Source organism: Carcharhinus amblyrhynchos, chromosome 1 (genome assembly GCF_965287045.1).
Source record: "Carcharhinus amblyrhynchos chromosome 1, sCarAmb.v2.hapA, whole genome shotgun sequence".
Lineage (NCBI taxonomy): Eukaryota > Metazoa > Chordata > Chondrichthyes > Carcharhiniformes > Carcharhinidae > Carcharhinus > Carcharhinus amblyrhynchos.
The window spans coordinates 135,820,375-135,847,945 of record NC_137324.1 but is presented as its reverse complement, the minus strand read 5'-3'; the positions used below and the strand labels follow the sequence as shown (position 1 = coordinate 135,847,945).

The following is a 27,571-nucleotide window of genomic DNA, read 5'->3' as shown; positions in this document are numbered from 1 at the left end:
GGGGAGGTGGATTAGATCATTCTCTGGTGGTGAAAGTAGGAGGAAGGTGGGTCAGATTATTCTCAGGTTGGGGAGGAGGGAACACAGTAAGAAGTCTCATAACACCAGGTTAAAGTCCAACAGGTTTATTTGGTAGCAAACGCCACTCAGGAGGAGGGAGGCAGCTCAGATGGATCTCTGGGAGAGGAGGGACATGGGTCAGACCATTTTCTGGTGGTGGGGGGGAGAGTGAGGCAGCTCAGGTGGATCTCTGGTGGGGAGGGAGGAGGGAGGCAGAGCAGATGGCTGTCTGGTGGGCAGGAGAAGGGGACGTCCACTGCCATTCTGCTTGCAATTGGTGGGAAGGAGGAAGGAGGGTAGGGGACATCAGAAGTCATGGGACGCAGAACACAGCTCATTGCCCCCAACTCTGATGTGCACCCTGGGAAGTCATTTAGATGTAGAGGCAGATACCTTAAGACGAAGAAGTTGTAGAGTCACAAGAGGACACAGGTGAAGGTGGTACTGTAGTTATTGATAAAATGCACTATAAATAATAGTAATTATAGATTATTGCACTTCACAGCTGCAACTACTCTGTCTGCAACTCATCTCCTGCAGGGAGCCTCTTCCTGCTATCCGCACCTGTAGAGGCATGGGGCAACGTGCAGTGTGGGAAAGGTACTTCAGCCCTCTTACTCTATACCGACAATGACTACAATTCCAGTCGCATGAATACAATCACCCAGCTGCTGTGCCATATCCTTTGGTGCCATGGCTCTCCCAGTGCTGAGTGAAGTGTGTAGGAATGGTCGTAAGGTTAACGGTGCCCACTGCTGTCCCAGGCAATGCATTCCAGGCCCTCACCACCCACGGGGTACAGAATGTCCCCACAGATCCCACTGAGGTCCAACATCAGCATATTTCAGCATGGTGGTCAATTATAATATATCATTGCATGCATCCAGTCTGGCTTGTGTGCGTAACAAGTTTAATTGCCCAATTAAGCATCTTAATCAATCTGCTTTCTCTTTGATTGTAGAGTCCTCCTTTGTGAAGATTTGGCCCAATTTTCCTATTAACATTCTCTAGGTAAGACTGTTGACTTTAGATAAACCAAGTTAGGAATAACTCTTAAATCCAGATACTCAATGTACCATTTCCTCAGTATACTGAAACATTCCAGCAGCCCAACTTTCATTTTTGAATTCCTATCTAATTTTAACTATCATGAATTTCTCAAATATTGCAGATTCTCCTATACAGGAAATATTCTATGTGAATCAAAAAAATGCCTGATAGTTTTCCTTCATCGTACCAAAACATTATGGATCTGCTTTTACATAAGAACATAAGAACATAAGAAATAGGAGCAGGAGTAGGCCATCTAGCCCTTCGAGCCTGCCCCGCCATTCAATAAGATCATGGCTGATCTGTCGTGGCTCAGTTCCACTTTCCCGCCCTCTCCCCATAACCCTTAATCCCCTCTCTTATCAAGAACCCATCAACCCGCTTCTTAAAAATATTTAGCGAGGCAGCCTCCACCACTTCAACGGGCAGAGAATTCCAGAGATTCACCACCCTTTGAGTGAAGAAGTTCCTCCTCAACTCCGTTCTAAACCGCCTCCCCTTTATCTTGAGGCTGTGCCCCCCAGTCCTACTGTCTTTTTTGAGCGGGAAGAGTCTCTCCACCTCTATCCTATCCATCCCATTCATCATCTTATACGTCTCAATGAGATCTCCCCTCATTCTTCTAAACTCTAACGAGTACAAGCCTAGTTTATTCAGCCTCTCCTCATAGCTCAATCCCCTCAACTCCGGTATCAGCCTAGTAAACCTCCTCTGCACTCCCTCCAGGGCCAAAATATCCTTGCGCAGGTGCGGCGCCCAAAACTGCACACAGTACTCCAGCTGCGGCCTCACCAATGTCCTATACAGCTGCAGCAAGACCTCCCTACTTTTATATTCAATCCCCCTCGCTATGAAGGCCAGCATCCCATTCGCCTTCCTGACCACCTGCTGCACCTGCAAGCTGGGTTTTTGCGACTCATGCACAAGGACCCCAAGGTCCCTCTGCACCGTCGCCTGCTGCAGTTTTTCGCCACTTAAGTAATAGTCCTTCCTACCATTCTTCCTACCAAAGTGGACCACCTCACACTTGCCAACATTAAATTCCATTTGCCATTTCCTGGCCCATTCGCCCAGCCTATCTAGATCCTTCTGCAGACTCTCCACACCCTCCGCACAATTTGCCTTTCCCCCAATCTTGGTGTCATCAAGAAGATAACCAGCTTTTAGTAGAATGGACCTAACTGAAAAATACCATACTCTGGATGCTTCATTTAGTCTGTAAACACACTAATTTAATCTCCATAATTTCCCCTCTATATCTCCAACTTCTTTTGGAGGCTTTAAGAATACTTCTCTTTAAAATTTCTCCCCTTGCAAAATGCAGTTTTGGTATCATTAGATTTACTGTCCCATATCATCAATTTGTTAGATAAAACTTACTTTTTCTGTTGTTGAGGAGTCCACATTAACTTCCTGGTCACTAATTCAATCCTCAAATCCCTGAGCTACAAGTCTGGCTTCAGTTTTATATGTACCATTGGGAAGTACTTTGACCATGCATAATCCATCTATGGGACAACATTGGCTGTTCCTGGTCTGGACACCTCCATGCATATACCAAACTATTTGCAACTGTCAAGTTCTTTTAGTTTTATCTCCTTTACCAATTTACATCTAACTTGTTAGTAGCTACCAGAGCTTCCATATTGTAGGTTTTCCTACTTTTTGTGTCACACACTGCCATTGCTCTTGTTAAACTATATCCGCTATTAGATCTCTACCCTTGGCTAGAATTCTCTGGTCTCGCATGCCCTACTATGCTGCCAGCCAAATCTCTGTTCACAGCAGCAGGACTGGACAATCCCACGTGTGGCAAAGTCAGAGAATTCCAGCCCTTAGGGGGACTATTACTATCGACCTGGGTTCCTCATGCAACTAGACATCCTTCCACCATGTTTTGATCTTTTCATAAGGCTGTAATCACAGTTAGGACCATTATCTGAACTTACACTGTAGCCGGAATTTTATGGTTGTTCATGCCTCACCGTTGATTCAAGTGAGGATGGAGAATTTGATGCTCCCCCAATTCTCCATTCATTGAAGTGGGACCAGAGAATCCTGCTGGGGTGAACGGTCGGAAAATTCCAGCCCATGTTTCTTGGCTTTTTTACTGTTTAATTTCCTTCTGCCAATCCATAGATCTGATATTCTGCTCCTTGTCTTGAACATCCAGCCAATTTTGGTATTTCCTGTGGCCTTTCCTGCCCTTCCCATAATGTGGCTTACTTCCACTCACAAGCCTCTTTAGCATATATGCCACCATGGTTACAACTTTTGGTAGTTGATCACTGTGATAAGTAGATCTATCTTTGCCTTCACTCTTACTTGGTCCTCTCCCAGGTATTAACTGACACAAACTGTTGTTTGTACAGGTCTGGCATAAATGTGTGTGAAGTGCTGGTGCATCTTCTGTTCTGGTTCCATCAACGTATAATTACGTTACCAAGCTGTGCTGAATGTAATCTAACAGTTTTGTTCCCATGTTGCCATCAGAGCCAGTAACTTTTCCTGAACCTCCTCATTCTTTCTGCACTTCGCATGCATTATGTCCCCAGGCTTAAAATGCATTTTGATGGCCTGATTTGATACCCCTCTTGATTTTTCCTGAAACCTCTGCCTTGATAATTGATTTCCTCCCTGCATGCATGGCATTCAAATATGCTGCATAATTGAACCTATGGTAGCTCCTTCCAAAGCTAGGGGATGGTCCCATATTATTGAAGGTATGTTTAGATTCCTGCCATAAACTCTTGAGGCTGTAGCTCTGAGCCATCTGGAGAATGGTTTTTGCATGTAAGACCAGAAGACACAGAAGCAGAATTAGGCCACTCAACCCATCATGGTTGATACTTTTCTCATCCCAATTCTCCTGTCTTTTCCTCATAATACCTGATACCCTTATTAATCAAGAACCTATCTATCTCTGTCTTAAAGATACTCAATGACCTGGCTTCCATAGCCTTCTCTGGCAAAGAGGTTCACAGATTCACCACTCTCTGGCTGAAGAAATTCCTCCTCATCTCTGTTTTAAAGGATCGTCCCTTTAGCCTGAAGTTGTGCTCTCTGGTTCTAATTTTTCCTACTATTAGAAACATCCTCTCCACGTCCATTCTATCTAGGCATCACAATATTCTGTAAGTTTCAATAAGAACCCCCTCATCCTTTTAAACTCAAATGAGTACAGACCCAGAGTCTTTAACTGTTCCTCATAAGAACATAAGAAATAGGAGCAGGAGTAGGCCAACTAGCCCTTCGAGCCTGCCCCGCCATTCAATAAGATCATGGCTGATCTGTCGTGGCTCAGTTCCACATTCCCGCCCTCTCCCCATAACCCTTAATCCCCTCTCTTATCAAAAACCCATCAACCCGCGTCTTAAAAATATTTAGCGAGGTAGCCTCCACCACTTCAACGGGCAGAGGATTCCAGAGATTCACCACCCTTTGAGTGAAGAAGTTCCTCCTCAACTCTGTTCTAAACCGCCCCCCCTTTATCTTGAGGCTGTGCCCCCTAGTCCTGCTATCCTTTCTGAGCGGGAAGAGTCTCTCCACCTCTATCCTATCCATCCCATTCATCATCTTATACGTCTCAATGAGATCTCCCCTCATTCTTCTAAACTCTAACGAGTACAAGCCTAATTTATTCAGCCTCTCCTCATAGCTCAACCCCCTCAACTCCAGCATCAGCCTAGTAAACCTTCTCTGCACTCCCTCCAAGGCCAAAATATCCTTGCGTAAGTACAGCGCCCAAAACTGCACACAGTACTCCAGCTGCGGCCTCACCAATGTCCTATACAGCCGCAGCAAGACCTCCCTACTTTTATATTCAATCCCCCTCGCGATGAAGGCCAGCATCCCATTCGCCTTCCTGACCTGCTGCACCTGCAAGCTGGGTTTTTGCGACTCATGCACAAGGAAGCCGAGGTCCCTCTGCACCGTCGCCTGCTGCAGTTTCTCTCCACGTAAGTAATAATCCTTCCTACCATTATTCCAACCAAAGTGGACCACCTCGCACTTGCCAACATTAAATTCCATTTGCCATTTCCTGGCCCATTCGCCCAGCCTATCTAGATCCTTCTGTAGACTCTCCCCACCCTCTGCACAATTTGCCTTTCCACCAATTTTGGTGCCATCAGCAAATTTCGACACCCCACACTCGGTTCCCTCCTCCAGATCATCTATATAAATGGTAAATAGCTGAGGCCCCAGCACCGACCCCTGGGGCACTCCACTAATCACCATCCGCCAATCCGAATAGCACCCATTGACCCCCACTCTCTGCCTCCTATTTGACAACCAGTCCTCTATCCACGCTAACACCCTACCCCCAACTCCATGCCCCCTGACCTTCTGCAATAACCTCTTGTGAGGTACCTTGTCAAACGCCTTCTGAAAATCAAGAAAGACCACATCCACCAGCTCTCCTCTATCCACCACCCTAGACACATCCTCATAGAACTCCAGTAAATTTGTCAGACACGACTTCCCTTTAACGAAACCGTGCTGCGTCTGCTCTATCAAGCAGTTCCCCTCAAGATGCCTCGCTACTTCCTCCTTGATGACGGATTCTAACATTTTATCTACAACAGACATTAAACTAACAGGCCTATAATTCCCCGCCTTTTGCCTGGCACCCTTCTTAAACAACGGCGTAACATTAGCCATTTTCCAATCTTCCGGCACTTCCCTGGAATCCAGCGACGTCTGGAAACATTCCTCATTCCAGGGATCATTCTTGTGAACCTCCTCTAGACCCTTTCCAAGGCAAGCACGTTCTTCCTTAGATACAAAGCCCAAAGCTGTTCACAAGACTCCAAATGGTGTCTTACCAGATAGATGACAGATGGCCTTATACAGCCTCAAAAGTACATCTCTGCTTTTGTATTCTAGCCCACTCGACATGAATGCGAACATTGCATTTGCCTTCCTAACTGCCGACTGGACCTGCCCATTAACTTTAAGGGAATCTTGGTCAACGACTCCCAAGTCCCTTTGTGCTTCTGATTTCCTAAGCATTTCTCCAATTAGAAAATAGTCTATGCCTCCATTCCTCCTTCCAAAGTGCATAACCTCACATTTTTCCACATTGTGTTCTATCTGCCACTTCTTTGCCCACTCTCCTCGCCTATGCAATTCCTTTTGCAGTCCCCCTGCTTACTCAATACTACCTGTCCCTCTAAATATCTTGTATCATCTGCAAATTTAGCAACAGTACCTTCAGTTCCTTCCAAATCGTTATTGTATATTGCAAAAAGTTGTGGTCCCAGCACCGACCGTTGAGGCACACCACTAATCACCAGCTGCCATCCTGAAAAAAATCCCTTTATCCCCACTTTCTGCCTTCTGCCAGTCAGCCAATCCTCTGTCCATGCCAGGCTCTTACCCTTAACACCATGGGCTCTTAACTTATTTAACAGTCTCCTATGCAGCACATTGTCAAAGGCCTTTTGGAAATTTAAATAAACCACATCCACTGGTTCTCCTTTATCTAACTTCCTTGTTACCTCCTCAAAGAACTCTATCAGATTTGTCAGACATGACCTCACCTTGAAGAAGCTGTGCTGACTCCATCCTATTTTATCATACACTTCCAAGTACTCCATGATCTCATCTTTAATAATGGACTCAAAAATCTAGCCAAAGACTGAAGTCAGGCTAACCGGCTTATAACTTCCCATCTGCTGCCTCTCTCCCTTCTTAAACAGCAGTGTTACATTAGCCACTTTCCAGTCCTCTATGACTCTCCCTGCCTTCAGTGATTCCCGAAAGATCACCACTAATGCCTCCACAACGGCCTCAGCTGTCTCTTTTAGAACACTGGAGTGTAGTCCATCAGATCAGGTGATTTATCCACCTTTAGACCTTTCAGTTTCCCCAGAACCTTCTCTTCAGTGATGGCCACTACACTCACTTGTGCCCCCGGATACTCCTGGAGCTCTGGCATCCCACTGGTATTTTCCACCATAAAGACTGATACAAAATGACTATTCAGTTCCTCTGCCATTTCACTGTTTCCTATTATTACTTTTCCAGCCTCATTTTCCAGTGATCGAATGTTTATTGTTGCCTCTCTCTTACCTAGTATACATTGAAAAACACTCTTCCTATCTTCCTTTATATTACTAGCTAGCTCACACTCATATTTCATCTTCTCCCCCTTTATTGCTTTTTTAGTTGTCCTCTGCTTGCTTTTAAAGGCTTCCCAATCATCTGGCTTCCCACTAATCATCACCACTTTGCATGCTTTTTCTTTTGCTTTTATGCTGTCCTTCACTTCCCTCATCAGCCATGGATGCCTCATCCTTCCCTTGGCATGTTTCCTCCTCCTTGGGATGAATTTCTGTTGTGCCTCCCGAATAACCCCCAAAATACCTGCCATTGCTGTTCTACTGTCTTCCCTGCTAGGGTCCCTTTCCTCCCTCATGTCTTTGTAGTTATCTTTATTTAATTGTAATACCATTTCATCTAATTACATCTTCTCCTTCTCAATCTGTACTGTCCACATTAGAGCAGTTGTCAATTTACAATTCGACTGGTCAGCTAAATTTTTCAGAATATTCAAGCAATCACAACGTGATTCCTTTCACATATTCCATTGTTAAAAAGACTTCCTACTGCTATGTGCATTCCCACAAGGCTGTGTTCTCAGCCCCCTACTATACTTCTTATACATCTATGACTGTGTGGCCATTTTCCCCTCCAATTCGATTTTCAAGTTCGCTGACGATACCACCGTCATGGGTCGGATCTCAAACAATGACAAGACAGAGCACAGGAATGAGATTGAGAATCTGGTGAACTGGTGCAGCAACAATAATCTATCCCTCAATGTCAAAAAAATGAAGGAGATTGTCATCGACGTCAGGAAGTGTAAAGGAGAACATGCCCCTGTCTACATCAACGGGACGAAGTAGGAAGAGTCGAGAGCTTCAAGTTTATAGGTGTCCAGATCACCGACAACCTGTTCTAATCGCCCCATACTGACACGATAGTTAAGAAAGCCCATCAACACCTCTGCTTTCTCATGAGACTAAGGAAATTTGGCATGTCAGCTACGACTCTCGCCAACTTTTACAGATGCACCATAGAAAGCACTCTTTCTGGTTGTATCACAGCTTGGTATGGCTGCTGCTCTGTCCAAGACTGCAAGGAACTACAAAAGGTTGTGAATGTAACCCAATCCATCACGCAAACCAGCCTCCCTTCCATTGACTCTGTCTATACTTCCCGCTGTCTTGGCAATGCAGGCAGCATAATTAAGGACCCCATGCACCCGGACATTCTCTCTTCCACCTTCTTCTTTTGGGAAAAAAATACAAAAGTCTGAGGTCATGTACCAATCAACTCAAGAACGGCTTCTTCCCTGCTGCTGTCAGACTTTTGAATGGACTTACTTTGCATTAAGTTGATCTTTCTCTACACCCTAGCTATGACTGTAACACTACATTCTGCACTTTCTCGTTTCCTTCTCTATGAATGGTGTGCTTTGTCTGTAGAGCGTGCAAGAAACAATACTTTTCACTGTATGTTAAAACATGTGACAATAATAAATCAAATCAAATACAAAATTGAAATTTTCATGCATACTCCTGAATTCATTATTGGCAAATTCTTTTCCATTGTCCATTAAGAATTTAGCTGGGGTTCCCAGCCCTGTTCCTATCCACCTTTCCATTATTTTATCGATAATTACTTTTTCTCTTTACTAGAAATTACCATTGCTACATGTAGAAGATTGTTTCCCCTTATTTCATACTTTGTGGTCCAGCTACAGTTTCATTAAAGTCTCTCACAAATGGAAGACATGTAGTCAAGATAACAGTCGATTTTTCAGCTTAGCAGAGTTGGCTGCATAGGCAGAAAGTCTTAAAATGACGTCCTTGCAAAGACTGAAGCAAACAGGGCTAAGCACACATAGGATCTCTAAAAGACTTACTACTGATCATGATAACCTTTTCCTTTTTTTGTAAAAATTTTTACAAATATTACATTTTTCATAAATATGCTCGACAAGTTTAGTGCATCCTCATTGAATAACTCTGCATCCTTTATCAGAATCTTCAAAAGGGATCATACAAATAGTTCATTATTTTCAATATATAAAAATGCATTTTAGCACAGCATAAACTCTTGAGTTAAGTAAATAAGCTTAATAGGTATCAAGAAGATGTCTCCCACCATCCTCTTCAAATTAGCGGGAGCCTTGTTTTCTCCTCCTTCCATTTCTTCAACTAGTCCATGTAATTTGACAATGATTTGCTTTGTCTCCTTTAATTCCCTATCCCAAGCTGTCATTAACAGCTCTCTAACATTCTATTCAGAGATGATGTGCCTTAAAATAATTCTTAAAATAAACTTACAGATCTACCAAAAACAATCGCTTTATCATGCTTCATGTCCAATTTAAGTACACCTTCAATGAAAAAGGCCCAAATTAACAGTGAAAGTATTTCATTTGCTACCACATCAATACTGATAATGTGATTTACTCTTGCTACTTTACGTGCAATTACTATTCTTTTAAGTGATTTCGAAGTGTTAACTAAAATTAAACCTAAAACAAGTAGAATTGTCATACTCTCTGATTTTACTTTAGTCTTCCTTGCTTAAAAAATTCATGTAACATTTTAACCAGTCTACTGCACATAGCTGGGTGTAGACCATCTAACAAGAACAAACTGAGCGCAATTGAGCTTATCTGTGATTGAAGTATTGGGTGATCAGTGTGATTCCTTCTGATAGGCAGTATCATCCTCCTCATCTTTCATGTTGTGTGTGGTCTAAAAGTCCTGCTTTTCATTTTTGGATAGTTCAATATGTAATTGTACTTAAAGTTGAACAACCCCTTGGTTATCCCTGGAGTTCATCCTCCCTCCATAATTGCCCAACACTCGCTGCCTATTACAGTTCCCAAAAGGGTGTCTGTCTTCACACATTTTGTTTGTAATTCTTGGTTTTTCAAATGCTTGGGCATTATATTCAAATGGTTTCAAAATGATGCTAGCATTATATCCTCCATCTTTGGTTCACTGTTGAAGAGCCCACTTGCACCATTAAAGTGGCTGTGTATGAATGGTTTCCCAAAAATCTTTGTAAGGCTTTGATCCAAAGTGTGCCTCTCTCTTTGAATGTAACTTCAGTTGAAATCAAGAGCCTATCCATATCTGATATCCTAGCAGAGTACAATAACTTAAGGGAAAGTACTGATTTTGGAATTTCCGAGTGGAATCGCTACAATCTCATAGTTGGTTAAACTCCATGAAGTATTTGCTTAAGGAAGAATCATCAATGGTGGGGGGTGGGGGGGAGTTTTTACCGCACGCTCTCTGTGCGTGGGTTTTCTGGAGTAGTGTCAAAATGCCATGAGAGCTGAAAAGTGTGATTCATGCTTATGTAATCCAGTGGAGCCATTTTCAAAGCCCTTTACCAGAAGAATGGTGCATGATCTGCATGCCAAGAAAGCTTCAGAAGCTGATTTTAATACATTTGCACCTCGTTACCAGGCACACTCACTGAACTTTCACCCCTTGTGGAATATTCACAGGGCATAGAGTGATGTCATGTCAGCATCATTTACAACAGCTCTATAATAGTGTGAACCTGATGTTCTTACCTCCAAGGGGGATTTTGGAGGCGAGCACTCTGGAGGACTTCATCCTACAAGATGCTCAGGGCTCTGGGGGAACTGGAGAGGGTGTGGGGGATGCAGATAAATGTAACTCAGCTGGGAGTGGAGAGTTTAGTTATGTGATCTCAGCCCTCCCCTTCCACTAAAGTGGTCTGGTGGTTGAGTTTGCAGCCACTGCCTCCCATGTCTTTCCTGCTTGGCTGTTTTTTACATTCCATGTTCATCAGTGAATGCTTACCTCTTGTGTGTGCTGGGGTTTGGTCACATGAGAGGAATGCAGAAGGTCAGTACTGGTTTCCATTCTGAACTCCCATGTTGTGGTCTGGTGTGAGGGTAGTCTCCTAGGGCACACTGGGGGGGTGGGGGGGTGGTCTTAGCTCTTGCCGCAAGAAGCTGGAAGACCCTCCAAATGGGGGAAGGTGGATGCAGTGTGTTTTGAACCCCACACTCAGGCAACAGTGTGAGCCCAAAAAATTTAGCTGCATGGAAGTTAAAAGCCACTTCTCAGGAAAGTTTGACTGTCTACAAAGAGTCTTGGTGTGCATGGCTGTGGCTAATGGAAGGCAGTTTGACTCTGCAGCTCCTGTGACCTGGGAGATTGAGGGTGCCCTCTAGGAATGTGCTGGAAATGCTAATTGCAGCCCGTTGGCACAGTGGTTAGTGCTGCTGCCTCATAGCACCAGGCGTCCAGGTTCGATTCCCAGTTTGGGTCACTGTCTGTGCGGAGTCTGCATGTTTCCTTGTGTCTGTGTGTTTCCTCCAGGTGCTTCAGTTTCCTTCCACAGTTCGAATATACATTAATGATCTAGAAGATGGAACTGAGGATATGGTTGCTAAATTTGTGGATGATACAAAGATATGCAAAGGGACAGTAGTGTTGAGGAAGTGGGGAGGTTGCAGAATGACTTGGACAGACTAAGAGAGCGGGCAAAGAAGTGGCAGATGGAATACAATGTGGGAAATTGTGAGATTATGCACTTTGATAGAAGGAATAGAGGCATTGACTGTTTTTTAAATGGGGAAAGACAAAGCACAAAGGGACTTGGGATTCCTGGTTCAGCACTCTTTTAAGTTCAGTTGGCAGTTAGGAAGGCAAATTTAATGTTCGTGTTCATTTCTCGAGTGCTAGAATACAAGAGCAGGGGTGTACTACTGAGGTTGTATAAGGGTCTGGTCAGAACCCATTAGGAATATTGTGAGCAGTTTTGGGCCCCACACCTAAGGAAGAATGTGCTGGCCTTGGGGTTCAGAGGAGGTTCACAAGAATGATCCCAGAAATGAAAGGTTTGTCATATGAGGAGCAGTTGAAGAGTCTGGGTCTACACAAGATGAAGTTCGGAAGGACGAGGGGGGGTCCAATTGAAATGTAAAAAATATGAGAGGCCTAGATTGAATGGATGTGGAAAGGATGTTTCCACTAGTGGGACAGACTAGAACACGAGGGTACAACTCCAAGTGAAGGGATGCTCCTTAAACTGAGATGAGGAGGAATTTCTTCAGCCAGAGAGTGGTGAATCTGTGGAACCCAAGTCATTGAGTGTCTTTAAGGCAGAGATTGATAGATTCTTAATCAATAAGGTGATCAAGGGTTATGGGAGAAGGCAGAAGAATAAGGATGAGAATTATCAGCCATGATTGAATGGCAGAGCAGAGAGAGAGAGAGAGAATATGCCTGAGAGAGAGTCCACATGTGAGAGATTGAGAATGTGTGTGTGAAAGAGCGAGAGAGTGCATCAGAGAGAGAGCGAGAGTGCACATGAAAGAGAACGAGAGTGCACATGAGAGAGGAGAGAGCAACAGTGCGTATGAGAAATAGGACGAGAGTGTGTGTGAGAGAGAGACAGGAGCGTGAGTGACAGAGAGAGAGAGTGCATGAGAGACAGAGAGACAGTGCATGAGAGAGACAGAGCACGTGAGCGAGAGCGCACGAGAGAGTGCATGGGAGAGAGAGACCGCATATGAGAGAAAGAGTGTGGATAAGAGAGAGAGCACACATGAGAGAGAGCACGCATGAGAGAGAGCGTGCATGTGAAAGAGACAGAGCGTGTGAGAGAGACAGAGCACGTGAGAGAGACAGAGCGCATGAGAGAGAGCGCATGAGAGAGACAGAGCGCCTGAGAGACAGAGTGCATGAGAGAGAATGAGCGAGCACGTTGGAGAGAGAGAGCGTGTGTGAGAGAGAGAGAGCATGTGTGAGAGAGAGCGCGTGTGAAAGAGAGAGCGTGCGTGAGAGAGAGAGCACATGTGAGAGAGAGCGCACGTGACAGGGAGACAGCGCGCATGTGAGAGTGGGACAGTGCGTGTGAGAGAGAGAGAGCGCGCGTAAGAGAAAGAGAGCGCGTGCTCGCAGAGAGAGAGCACAAGCGTGCTGTGAGAGAGTGTGCACAGAGAGCACGTGTGCAGAGAGAGCGCACGCGCAGAAAGAGAGAGCACGCGCGCACACAGAGAGAGATCACGCGCAGAGAGAGGGAGCACATGTGTGGAAAGAGAGAGCGCATGCGGAAAGAGAGAGCGTGCCTGTGGAAAGAGAGAGCGCGCACAGAAAGAGAGCGCAAGTGTAGAGAGAGAGCACGCATGTGCAGAGAAAGAGAGAATGCACGTGTAAAGAGAGAGAGAGCACACACGCAGAGAGAGAGAGTGTGCATGTGGGGGGGGAGGGGAGGGCGTGCAGGGAGAGAGCGCAGGTGCAGAGAGGGCGTGCGTGCAGAGACAGTGCACGCACAGAGAGGGACTGTGTGCGTGCGGAAAGAGAGAGAAAGCGCACATGCAGAGAGAGAGAGCGCACGCATAGAGAGAGCACATGCACGCGAGAGAGAGCACGAGCGCGCAGTGAGAGACAGCGCACACAGAGCATGCGCAGAGAGAGACAGAGCATGCGTGCGGAAAGAGAGTGCACGTAGAAAGAGAGTGCACGCGCAGACAGAGAGAAAGAGCGTGCGCAGAGAGCAAGACAGAGCGTGTGTGCAGAGAGAGAGCAGAGAGGGTGTGCGCGCATGCTGAGTGAGAGAATGCACGTGCAGAGTGAGAGAGCGCGCGTGAAGAGAGAGTACGTGTGTAGAGAGAGAGAGCGTGCGTGCGGAAATAGAGAGCACATGTGGAAAGAGAGAGCACACACGGAAAGAGAGAGAGCGTACACGCAGAGAGAGAGAGAGCGCGCATGAGGAGACAGAGAGCATGCGCACACAAAAAGAGAGAGCACGAGTGCACAGTGAGAGAGAGCACACAGAGAGAGAACGCGCGCGCAGAGAGAGCACACGCACAGAGAGCGCATGCGCAGTGAGAGAGAGAGCGTGTGCACAGAGAGAGAAATCGCACGTGCAGAGAGAGAGAGCACATGTGCGGAAAGAGAGAGCACGCGCATGGAAAGAGAGAGCACATGTGCACAGAGAGAGAGAGTGCGCAGAGAGAGAGAGAGCATGCAGAGAGAGAGAGAGTATGCGCGCAGAGAGGGCATGCACACAAAGAGAGAGAGAGCGCACGTGCAGACAGAGTGCACGTGCAGAGAGAGAGTGTGCGCGCGGAAAGACAGAGCGCACGCGGAAAGAGAAAGAAAGTGCATGCACAGAGAGAGTGCGCACATGTAGAGAGAGCATGCGCATGCAGAGAGAGAGTACAAGCGCGCAGTGAGAAAGAGCGCACACAGAGAGCGCGCACAGAGACAGAGCGCACACAGAGAGAGACACAGCAGGCGTGGAGAGAGAGCATGCACGGAGAGAGAGAGAACACACGCAGAGAAAGGGAGAGCGCGTGCACAGAAAGAGAGCGCACGCATGGGGAGAGAGAGTGCATGCGCAGAGAGAAAGAGAGCGCCCGCGTGGAGAGAGAGAGAGCATGTGCACAGAGAGAGAGAGAGAGAATGCGTGCACAGAGAGAGAGCGTGCACGCACAGAGAGAGAGCGTGCATGCGGAGAGAGCACATGTGGAAAGAGAGAGAGCGCATGTGCAGAGAGTGAGAGTGCGCGCATGGAGAGAGAGCGCGCATGCAGAGAGAGAGCACAAGCGTGCAGTGAGAGAGAGCGTACACAGGGAGTGCACAGAGAGAGAATGTGCGCACAGAGAGAGAGTGCACGCGCAAAGAGAGAGAGCACGTGCGCACAGAGAGAGAGATTGTGTGTACACAGAGAGAGATCACGCGCAGAGAGAGAGGGAGCGCGCGCGCGGAAAGAGAGAGCGTGCCCATGGAGAGAGCATGTGCGGAAAGAAAGAGAGCGTGCGCGTAGAGAGAGAGTGAGCACACGCAGAGAGAAAGTGTGCGTGGAGACAGAGCGCGCGCAAAGAGAGAGAGAGCGTGCGCGCGGAGAGAGTGCATGTGGAAAGAGAGAGCACACGTGCAGACAGAGAGCGCACGCGTGAAGAAAGAGCACGCACACGCAGAGAGAGCACAAGCGCGCAGTGAGAGAGAGCGCACAGAGAGATCAGGCAGAGAGCGCATGCACAGAGAGAGCGCATGCGCAGAGAGAGCACGAGCGCACACAGAGAGAGATCACGTGCACTCAGAGAGAGATTGTACGCAGAGAGAGAGAGATCACGCACGCAGAGAGATCGCATGCGCAGAGAGAGAGATTGCTTGCACAGAGAGAGAGAGCACGCATGTGCAGGAAGAGACAGCGCGCGCAGAAAGGGAGAGAGAGATCGCGCGGGTAGAGAGAGAGCACGCGCACACGGAGAGCGCACGTGGAGAGAGCGCGCACGAAGAGAGCGAGGGTGCACGTCCGGAGAGAGAGAGTGTGCGCAAGGCGAGAGAGAGCACGCACGCGGAGAGAGTGCTCGCGCGTGGAGAGAGAGCGCTCTCATGGAGACAGAGAGAGTGTGCTCAAGAGAGTGAGTGCACACGAGAGAGAGTGCACGCAAGAGAGAGCGCGCGAGAGAGAGAGCGCGCGAGAGAGTGCGCGAGAGAGCGTGCAAGAGAGAGAGTGCATGAAAAAGAGAGCATGCACGAGAGATAGAGCACACAAGAGATAGAGCACGTGCGAGAGATAGAGCACACGCAACAGAGAGAGCTCGCGAGACAGTGTGCGAGAGAGCACATGACAGAGAGAGCGCACGAGAAACAGAGCGCACAAGAGAGAACGCACAAGGGACAGTGCGCGAGAGGAAGAGCACGCGTGAGAGTGCGCGCGAGAAAGAGAGCACTCGCGAGAGAAAGAGCACACGCGAGAGAGAGAGCACGCTCGAGAGAACGCACATGCTCGTGAGAGAGAGCATGCATGAGAGGGAGACTGTATATGAGAGAGGGAGTCCGTGTGTGAGAGGGAAAGCATGCGTGTGTGAGAGAGAGCATGCCTGTGAGAGAAAGAGAAAGTATGCGTGTGAGGGAGAGCACGTGTGTGAGAGAGAATGTGCATGAGCGAGAAAGTGCATGCATGAGAGAGAGAGCGCACGTGAGAGAGAGCATGTATGAGAGAGTACATGCGAGAGAGGACATGTCGCGAGAGCGCGCATGAGACAACGTGCAAGAGAGAGCGCACAAGAGAGCGCGTGAGAGAGAGCACACGTGAGAGAGAACATGCATGAGAGATAGCGCGCGTGAGACAGAGAGCACATGAGCGAGAGAGGAAGAGTCTTCTGAGAAAGTAGAGGCGTTGGTGGACTTTTTATAGTGAACAACAAACAGAACAGGTTGTTGGTGATCTGGACACCTAAAAACTTGAAGCTCTTGACTTTTTCTACTTTGTCCCCATTGATGTAGACAGGAGCATATTCTCCTTTACGCTTCCTGAAGTCGATGACAATCTCCTTCGTTTTGTTGACATTGAGGGCGAGATTATTGTTGCTGCACCAGTTCACCAGATTCTCTATCTCATTCCTGTATTCTGTCTCGTCATTGTTTGAGATCCGACCCCTTATGGTGGTGTCATCAGCGAATTTGACAATCAAGTTGGAGGGGAATTTCAAGGCAGTGGGCCAAATGCTGGTAAATAGGATTAGGTAGGTGGGTCAGAGGTTTCTCACTTGTCGGTGCAGAATCGATGCCCCAATGGGCCTCATCTGCACTGCATGATTCTGTGATTCCATAAACTCTCACACCCACTTCTAACAACTTGTACAAACTATTTGACACTGTGCAACCATGACAGCCAGATCAACAAACTAAATTTCATGAACCTCATTAACTCTCTCCCCTTCAGGACAAGGTATTATATGTCCAGAAGCATCAGGTTGTAACCAACAGAGAGTAGGGGTTTTTGCATGTCCTTCCTCCCATGGAAGGAACAGTGTTTATCACTGTTGTCCATAGCCATTTGGATGTCTATAGCCAGGCTATTGCCAGTGAAGCAGCTGAAACCATCAAAGATGATGGCAACCTCAAATTTAACACTTTTTAACATCCCACATCTTCATCATCCCCCACACTCTTCTGGTTTGCAAGGTGCAGATGGTGTATGCACACAACTTTAGCTTTCTGCTCTCCTCTCCACATCTAATATTTTATGCTTTTCTCCTTTCAAATATCCAAGAAATACCTGACCAGACTACACAGAAACAACAAGACGATAGTGGCACCATGACTTCATTTCATACTCATTGCAAAACGTTCAGAGGCTCACACAATGTGGGATTTTCCACACAACACACCACATGTTTCATTGTGGCAGGTGGAGGCCCGCCAATGGCCAGCAGTGAGATGGTCTGATCCTGTCATTGTCAATGAGGTTTCCAGTTGAATGCACCCCCCCTCCCCCCTAATGGGAAACCTTTGGCAGCAGTGCACTGTTGGCAGGATCAGAAGATCCAGCTGGTGTGAATGGCCAGAAGATCTAGCCCCAGTAAGTAATTTAGAGGACAGCAAAGTATTGTGATCTACATGTGGTGAGATACCTGAACTAAACAGTTCCAATGAAGTTTGATATAAGCTCAAGGAATAGCAACTCATCTTTTGATCAGGCATTTTACAACCTTCCTGACCTGACGCAGCTATCATGCCCCAAATGCAAACATTCTAGTACCCACTTCAGGCATGGTTAAAGGATGCCTCAACAGTCCTTACACATGGATCTTCCTGCCTATTATTTGGTGCCACAGAAGGCCACATAACTCTGATCAATTTAACACTAATGTCCATAAAGTCATTTTCACAGTTATAGAGAAAAGTTACATGTTCATTCGGAAAACTTAAATCTTGAACAAGACCTTTAAGAGCAAATTAAGTATTTACAAAAACACTACAGCTGTTCTATGCCTTGCACTATAAGAGCAGGTACAAAATTATTTCCATCTGTCTTTAAAATTGGCAGAATGATCCAAATAAATTTCACTTTAATCTGACAGTGTTACCCCATGAAACACAGGAAACAAGAACGTAATTTGCACTTACCTTCCTTAGCTATGTCATAAGCTTTTTTGAGACTTTTATTCGCCTCTTTGTATTGTTCACTTTCAAGATGTTCATCTGCTAGCAATGTATAAATCCTCCAGAGATTTGCACAGGCCTGTGCAAAGTGACAGCAGCCATTCTCATCCTGCCATGCCTTTCCCACAGTGAGTTGATGGAATGTCTCATAATGGTCAGCAGCTTTATCCAGTTGACCTGCAACATCCAAGTCGTTCACAAATATTAAGTCAATCCAGTGACTGATTTTATCTTTCAGTTACCTAAATTCTGTGTAATTTAGATGAGCAAAATACAAATCAGAGTATACAGGCTTTAAAACAACCTTATAGTTTTCTTCAAAAGCTTACATTGTATCTTGAAGAATTTAACTTAACCCGAAATGACATTTTTTTAAAATTGTTTGGTGTTTAGTCCATATATGTTTTCATAAATATTTTACCAAAGCAATGTGTTGCCCCAAAATTTGCTGCAGGATACAAATTCAGTAGCAGTTTTCTCCCCAGTTCGCCTGTAACTTTTGATGTAGTGAAATTGACTAGTAACTTCACTTGGATTTCATTTGGCATTGTATATTTGGTGCACATTTTTAAATTTAAGAAAATTTTAAACAAGGTTCACTTAGTGGCAAATAAACATACAGACAAAATTAATGTGCATGCAATCTCGTCAGTGAGTCATTGTGCCAGTGAGGCAAACACCTGCTCAGTACAAATCTGCTGCAGCGTCAAAGAGTAATGAGGAGGTAAGTCTGTTTGGCCACCAGCTTCTAAGGATGGGGGGTTCTTGCATGGGGGTTTTTCTTGGTGGGCTAGTGCTGGTCATGAGGGTGCAGAGCTTGGAGTTCAGTGCTGGCTAGGATCTGCTGTCAGGGAGAGGGGGAGCTGGAGTCAGTCTGGGGGTGCAGATCTGGGCTTCAGTGCTGGCTAGGACCTGGTGTTGAATGCATCCCTCTGACTGCTAAGCGAACTCCTGAGGGATCGCTTATGAGTGTGGACATCAATCCCAGTACTATATCCATGGCACCCTTCCACCTGTCAGCAACATAAGATCTCTGGCTGAATGCGATATGCCATCCCAGCAATCCCACTAACACACATAAGCAGCAAGTCTCATAGCTGCAGCTCCAAGCAAGGGAGCTGTGCAGGCATTAACAATGCTCCTCACATAGCATGAGCTTGTTAGTGATGCCTTCGATGGGAACCGACCCCATGAAAATAATGAGGATGTCCCTCCCCCGTCTGTATGAACTAACAGCCATTCTTGGAAACCATTGCACCAGACATCCAACTGGATGCACTTATGTTATGCTTCAAGGCTTCCAAATGGGGACCCCCTGACAGCCACCTGTCAGCCCTTTTTCACCTGTCTCCCCTTTTTCACTTTAAGTACTTAAAACTTATTTCATAAAATTCCATTCTAGGTGTTGAATGAGCAACAAAATGGGAGTTATATGCAATGGTTTTTCTGGTGAGCCATGAACCTCAATTTTTTATCATTTAATGCAATGAAAGACCAGCCAGGCAATTCCCGCTGGAATGGACCTCTGGGCATGTGCACGCAGCTGTATAGCGTTAACAAGGAAGAGCTGCTTATAAGTGCTAATGGTGAACTTACATCCATCAGGAAGACGGCACCACAACAAGCAGCGCTACGCTTTACAAGAGGGAGCTGGGTTATCTGCTGGATGCTCTGGAGGAAAGGCGGACCATATTCTTCTGCCTAGATGGGCAATGACTCAGGGGTCCAGCTGGCAATGTGGCCTGAAGACCATGGCAACTGCTGCCTGTGCCCGTGCACTGGCATGGAGGACTGGCGACCAATGTAGGAAGACGACAAACAACTTCCTGCAGGCAGGAAGGTTGAGTGTTGATCCCATCCTGACATTAGATCTGTCTGCCATGCCTGGAATGTTCATGTCAATCTATCCCATGGCCTTCTGACACCCAAGCACCACAGAGCTTAACTCAAAACCTTCTGGCACACCCCATGCCTGATGAGGCACAGTCCCAACATACAATACCTGACCGCCCCCACCCCAACAACCCTGACACCCCTGGCCCTTCCAGCCTCAGGCTTTCATTCCACCCTTCTGTCCCCACAGGATAAGATAGCCCATAAGTGTTAGGAGCAGCAGAGAACCAGAGATGGATTCTCCAAGCTGCATTTTCTCACTTCCTCTGATGAGCGCGCACAGGAGCTGGCAGGGGAGGGCAAGGAAAGAGCTGTGAACAGCAGGTCGGCATGTGACATGGAAGTGGGCATCTGCAAAATCTTCATTGATATGACATATCCAAGCACCTTTCCCTCCCTTGCATTGAACCATGTATCCTTTGTTGCAGGAATGAATCCCGATGCCCCCGGCCCATTGGAAGTCACCGACCCATAAATAATATATACAATACATATATAAATGATTTGGAGGAAAATGTAATTGGATTGATTAGTACGTTTGCTGACGACACAAAGGTTGGTGGATTTGCGGATAGTGATGAGGACATCAGAGGATACAGTAGGATATAGATCAGTTAAAGACTTGGGTGGAGAGATGGCAGATGGAGTTTAATCCAGGCAAGTGTGAATTAATGCATTTTGGAAGGTCTAATACAGATAGGAAATATAAATGGCAGAATCCTTAAGAGTATTGATAGGCAAAGGGATCTGGGTGTACGGGTGCACAGTTCACTGAAAGTGGCAATGCAGATGGAGAAGATAGTCAAGAAGGCATACGGCATGCTTGCCTTCATCGACCAGGTATTGAGTTTAAAAATTGTTACATCTTCATAGAACCTTAGTTAGGCTGCACTTGGAATATAGTGTTCAATTCTGGTCGCCACACTACCAGAAGCATGTGGAGGCTTTAGAGAGGGTACAGAAAAGATTTACCAGGATGTTGCCTGATATGGAGGGCATTAGTTATGAGGAGAAGTTGGAGAAACTTGGTTTGTTTTCACTGAAGCGACAGAGGTTGAGGGGAGACCTAATAGAAGTCTACAAGATTATGAGAGGCATGGACAGAGTGGATAGTCAGAAAAATTTCCCAGGGTGGAAGAGTCAATTACTAAGGGGCACAGGTTTAAGATGCGATGGGCAAGGTTTAAAGGAGATGCACGAGGCAGATTTTTTAATAGTGGGTGCCTGGAACTTGTTGCCAGGGCAGTGGAAGCAGAAACGGTAATGACTTTTAAGGGGCATCTTGACAAATACATGAATACGATGGGAATACAGGGATATGGTCCCCAGAAGAGTAGGGGGTTTTAGTGAAGTCGGGCAGCATAGTTGGTGCAGGCCTAGAGGGCCAAAGGGCCTGTTTCTGTGCTGTAATTTTCTTTGTTCTTTGACTCCCCTACTGCTTTCACTGTGTCATCAGCCAACAGCAGCAACAACACCATGTAAGAAAAAAAAAGAGAGTCATCAACTTCAGGAAGCGTAGTGGAGGTCATGTCCCTGTCTACATCAAGTGGTGTAGACACTACTGTCTAGTGAGTTTACTATCAAATAAATCGGTTGGACTTAAACCTGGTGTTGTCAGACTTTTTACTGTGTTTACCCCAGTCCAACGCCGGCATATCCACATCATGATTACATCAATGGGGACAAAGCAGAAATGGCCGAGATCACCAACATCCTGTCCTGGTCCTTCCATGCCAATGCTGTAGTTAAGAGAGCCCACTACATGTCCACTACAACTCTCACCAATGTTTATAATTGAACCACAGAAAGTATTCTTTCTGGTTGATCACAGCTTGGTATGGCTCCTGCTCTGTCCAAGACTGCAAAAAAGTACAAAGGGTTGTGAATGAAACCCAGTCCATCACGCAAACATGCCTCCCATCCATCGACTTTGTCTGCACTTCCCACTGCTATGGAAAGGCAGCTTGCATAATCAAGGACCTAATTCACCCCGGCCATTCTCTCTTCCACCTTCTTCCATCTGAGCTCACGTATCAACTGACTCAAGAACAGCTTCTTTCCTGCTGCCATCAGACTTTTGAATGGGCTTACCTCACGTTAAATTGATTTTTCTATACACCCTAGCTGTATAGACTGTAGCACTACATTCTGCACCCTCTCTTTTCCTTCTCTATTCTTTATCCGTATAGCGCACAAAAAACAATACTTTTCACTGTATACTAATACATGTGACAATAATAAATCAAATCAAATCAAAAACACCTTGGTGGGAGACCCCCAGGAATGCTCTGAGGTCAACACAATTCACTCGATATAGGCATGCACCACACAATCCACCAGCACAGATATTATCACCATGGTGAAACATGTTAGTGGTGGGGCCTCAGGGTCACTTACTGGTGCGCACGACACAGCCAGAGGTACCCAACAGGTGGAACTGGGAATGTCCAAGGCCTTGGGCTTGCTGAGGTCTGCCAGAGGCAAGGAGTCAGCTGGCCCCATGCCAGGTGCCAAGCCGTTGAGATCTACCATCCTGAAGCTGTTAGAGATGCAGAGTCAGGGAATGCAGGAAGGCTGTCAGCAACACTGCAACAACTGTGGGGCTGTTTGGAGGAATCCACAGACTTCCGTTACAGTCTGTAACAGCATTGCATGGTACTAAATCCAACACTACAAGGGTGGGATCCATAGTCCCTATGGGTGACAGGGTGCAAGGCACCCTGGAGGCATTGCAGGCCATGGCCAAGGGTCTTGCAAGTGCTCTGGAGACACAGCTAGCCATGGCAGGGGCTTTGCAGGCATTCTGGAAAGATAGCTAACCGTGGCAAGGGCTGTCACAGGCATTCTGGAGCCATAGCAGGCTATAGCTACAGGCCTTGGGAACTTGGCCCAGTCTCAGATGACTAACACTGAGGGGCTCCAGAGCTTAGCCTGGTTGCACAGCACTGTTGCTGAAGGGCTCCAGAGCTTGGTCCAGTCTCAGAGGGCATCATGGAGAACCTATCTGCTCTCTTGTCAACAGATCTTTTATGCTCATCGGAAGGGCCTTAATTTAGTGTTTCATTACAAAGTTGGCACCTCTGACTATACAGCATACCATCAACAGTGCAGTGAAATGTCAGCACACATCAGCAAGAGACTCACAAGAAGTGAAGGAAGCCACATCCTAAGTGAGACACAGTCCAATTGAGTGTATTTGGGAACTTACATCAAAGTTGGAATTTGGTGCAAAGTGGTGTTATTTTGCTTTTTGCCTTCTTTTACTCTTTCTCACTCTTCAGAAAATGGCCTTGCCCTGCTGCAGGATTAGCTAGCTGTTTGGTGTGTATCTGATAAGTAACTCGTAAGTGTTTAAGATTTAATCCATTCCTGAGGTTTAGAATACTCCAAGGTTACAATATCTGATTATTACCTGAGCCTCGTGCAAATCAGTATAGGATACATAAAATTAGACAGATGAATACATGGTTCAAAGAGTAGTATTGGAGAAGCACGTTTCGGTTTGTGGGGATCTGGCATCAGTACTGAGGAAAGTGGGGACTGCACCATTGGTTCGGCCTACATCTGAACTGTGTTGAGGATTATCACATCAGATTAGTCATGGTCTCATTGAATGGTGGAGAATGCTCAATGGGTCAAATGGTCTACTTCTTCTATGTCTTATGGCCTGAATTTCCTCAGCCACAATCAGCATGGATTGCCACTCCATGTCCATTTACTTAGTTTTTTTTTAAATACTACCTCATCTGAACTCACAGCTCAAGTCAGGTGAGATCCAAACTGCGCAGCACAGCCCTGCTGCCCATCGTTGAAGTGCAGAAATGTTGAATTAATGGAGGCCATGTCCCTTTCTTTACAGCACTAGATGTCATAAATCAAGTAAATTTAATAGTTCATTGAAATTTAAAGATCCTTTACAAATCAGGGAGAAGGTATGTCTCTAAGGCGTGGGTAGGATTTGGGGATGGCGGGAAAACCAATTATTGGCTTTGGGTTGGTTTGTGTTGAGTCAAGTCAGGTCTGGGGGTGGAGGCATGGTTGCTGCTTCGCATCTGGGAGGAGGAATCATGCTTCGGTTCGGGGGGGACCTGGGTGGATAGGGGGTAGTCAGGCCTTGGAGGGGATAAGGATAAGGGTCAGGCCTGCTGGGAATGTGGGAAAGGAATCCAATGAAGGTGAGGGTAATCTCATTGGGGTGCAGGTGGATGGTGTGGGGAGATCCATGGTGAGGTGTTCAGTGTGAATCTGTAAAATAGTTACCCAAAAGTTAGAAGTGGTTTTACATCTTCTAACATTTTCTGGGTAACTATTAGAGGAACTCAGTTAGAACCATCCAAAGTCTGTGATTTAAATTACATATTTAAATTGTTCCCAATGCAGGAAGTTTGTACTTCTGAGCAATTGCAATTCAAACTTTACAGTGAAAAACTGGGTGCGAACTCAATTTTACATCTCTCACCCAGTCTTACTGGCTAGCCATGCTGATTGACTGACAGGGTGTAAGCAGGTAAGATTTCCCCCCGCCACCCCATTATGTTTCTGTAGGGTTGGGCAAGTGGAGGGCGGCTGGATGAGGAGGTCTTCAAGCAGACTATCAGAAGAGTGTAGAAACAGGTGGCACGGGAGATCAATGTTCGAAGTTTGGTTTTGACAACTTTGTAGCATTACCAAAATAAGTTTAATGGCCGCATACACTAGTCCAGGCCAATGAATGTATTTTTATATCACAGCTCACCCCAACAAACCTTAAGCCTCTCATGCTGCTTGCTCAATGCACCACACCAGGGTCACCAAGACCATTGATGGTAATGATAAGTTACTGCTTATGCTTGTTCTAAACTCTTTCCTCACCTTTATTTTGATGTCTGGTTTGAAGTAAAAATTGCAGAGGTATAACAGTGGGCTTCCTGGTTCCATGCTTACCTTAATCCTGTCTTCTGCTTTTATGGTATCAGATATCAAAGCCCTCCCATCTGGCCAAGTACAACACACCCAATTAGGGGAGGGAAAGCAAAAACCACATCAGCGAACAGGAAGCGTCATCACTTGAATTGACACTAGTAGACCAGCTCAAATACTGGAAAAAACATGTTGTTTAAAAGCTAGAATAGAAAAGGGATCTGCTGTGCATCTGCACATAGTAAGTTACTGTGCACAAGCAGACTTCAGGCAGGTCAAGGGGAAAAGAGACTGTGATCCAGTTTGCTGGAGGCCGATGTCACAATGATTTTTGATTCAAGGGCATCAGATGAGGACTTCAATGAATTGGCATACAGAGAATATTGAACAATACACACCAATATGTTTATGTGTGTTGACAGACTGGTCAGTCTCCTAACACTGAGCCCAGCTCCAATGTGGGACAAGACATTGTGCAAAACTTGAAATCTGTTCCTTCCATCATGAACTAACTTCAAAACAACATGAGCAGAGCAAACCATAATGGACCATCTGCGGATCACTATCTCAGCTTCTACTGCAACACAGGTGGAAGTCAACTAACTAAGGGGGGGTAAAAAACATCCATGGTTTAGCAAGGAGATCAAGGACAGTATAAAGACGAAAACTAACGTATACCATATTGCACAGGCCAATGGCAGGCTGTAAGATTTGGAAACTTTCAAACATAAACAAATGGACACTAAAAGAATAATAAAAACAGCAAAGATAAATTATGAAAGAAAACTAGCGCAAAATAACAAGAAGGATAGCAAAAGCTTCTATAGGAATATAATAGGGAAGAGACTCACTAGGGTAAATGTTAGTCCCTTGGAAGATGAAACCAGAGAGTTAATAGTGAGGAGAACTGAAATGGCAGAGATACTAAATCAATACTTTGCCTCAATTTTCACGGTGGAGAACACCAGTATCATTCCTACAGTAACAGGCAAATCTGAGGTAATAGAAAGAGTAGAATTTATAACAATCAACATCGATAGGAAAAAGGTACTCAGCAAACTATTGGGATTGAGGGCAGATAAATCCCCCAGGCCTAATGGCCTACCTCCTAATGTATTAAAGGAAGTGGTGACAGAGATAGTGGATCTATTGGTTATAATATTCTAAAATTCCCTGGATATGGGAAAGGTTCCAGTGGATTGGAAAAATGCTAATTATTTAAAAAGAGAGGGAGGCAAAATGTGGGAAATTACAGACCAGTTAATTTAACATTTGTTGTTGAGTAAGTGTTAGAATCAATTATCAAGGAAGCAATATCAGGACATTTGGAAAGTCAAAACACCATCCATAAGAGTCAGCATGGTTTTATGAAGGGCAAATCATGTTTGACTAATTCGCTAAAGTTCTTCAAGGATGTAACAAGCAAAGTGGATAATGGGGATCCTTAGATGTAAGATACTGCCAGGTGAGATCACATGGGATTAGGAATGATTTATTAGCTTGGATGGATGACTGGCTGTTGGACAGATGGCAGAGAGCCGGGATAAATGCTTTTTTTTCTGGATGGCAAGAAGTAACTAGTGAGGTACCACAGGGTTCGGTCTTTGGGCCCCAGCTATTTACAATCTATATTGATGAGTTGGATACAGGGATAGAAGGTTCTATAGCCAAATTTGCAGATGACCCAAAAATAGGCAGGACAGTAAGTTGCAATGAGCAAATAAGAACCTTACAAATGGATATAGATGGATTCGGAGAATGGGCCAAAATGTGGCAGATGGAGTTTAAAGTGGATAAGTGTGAGATCATGCATTTCGGTCGGAAAAACGGGAAGGCAACATTATCTGAATGGGAGAGTCTTGGGAGCGCTCTGGTGCAGAGGGATGTGGGTGTCCTCATTCATGAGTCACAGAAAACTAGCACACAGGTACAGCAGATAATAGAGAAAGCAAATGGAATGTTGGCATTTATAACCAAAAGAATAGAATATAAAAGGTAAGGAAGTATTGCTGTAACTATACAAGGCAAGGAGGTATTGCTGTAACTATACAAGGCATTGGTGAGGCCGCACCTGGAATATTGTGCACAGTTTTGGTCCTCTAATTTGAGGAAACATGTAGTGGCATTGGAGGCAGTTCAGAGGAGGTTCATGAGATTAATTCCAGAGATGAAGGGTTTATCAAATGAAGAGAGATTGAACAGTTTAGGCCTATACTCTTTGGAATTTAGAAGAATGAGGGGAGAACAAACGGAGGTATAGATGATGATAAAAGGTATGGATAAAGTAGATGTAGAGCAGATGCTTCCTCTGTGAGATCCGCTCTACTACCATAACCATAAGAAATAGGAACAGGAATTGGCTGTTCACCTCCTCAATCCTGCTCTGCCATTCAATAAAATCATGACTACTCCAGATTATTATTTAAATGGGGAAAAATTGCAGAAAGCTGCAACACAAAAGGAGTTTGTGGCAAGGAGTTCCGAAGACTCTCAACCCTTGAGAGAAGAAATTCCTCAACTCGGTTTTAAATTGGCATCTCCTTATTCTGAGTCTTAGATTTTCCCATAAGAAGAAACATCCTCTCAGCATTTACCCTGTCAAGCCCTTTAAGAATCCTATATCATTCAATAAAATCATCCCTCGTTCTTTGAAATTCCAATGAGTAAAGTCCCTTTAACCTTTTCTCATAAGA

The 27,571-nt window shown here is 45.6% G+C and overlaps 1 protein-coding gene across 1 annotated transcript in view; it reads right to left on the bottom strand.

The window, feature by feature from the left end:
- The window catches only part of ttc29 (tetratricopeptide repeat domain 29), a 570,038-nt gene that overhangs the window by 328,414 nt on the left and 214,053 nt on the right, over positions 1 to 27,571 (bottom strand). The window contains exon 6 of the mRNA XM_080193148.1: positions 18,051 to 18,263. Coding sequence (XP_080049274.1) covers positions 18,051 to 18,263 — 213 coding nt within the window. The remainder of the gene's footprint in view (positions 1 to 18,050; positions 18,264 to 27,571) is intronic.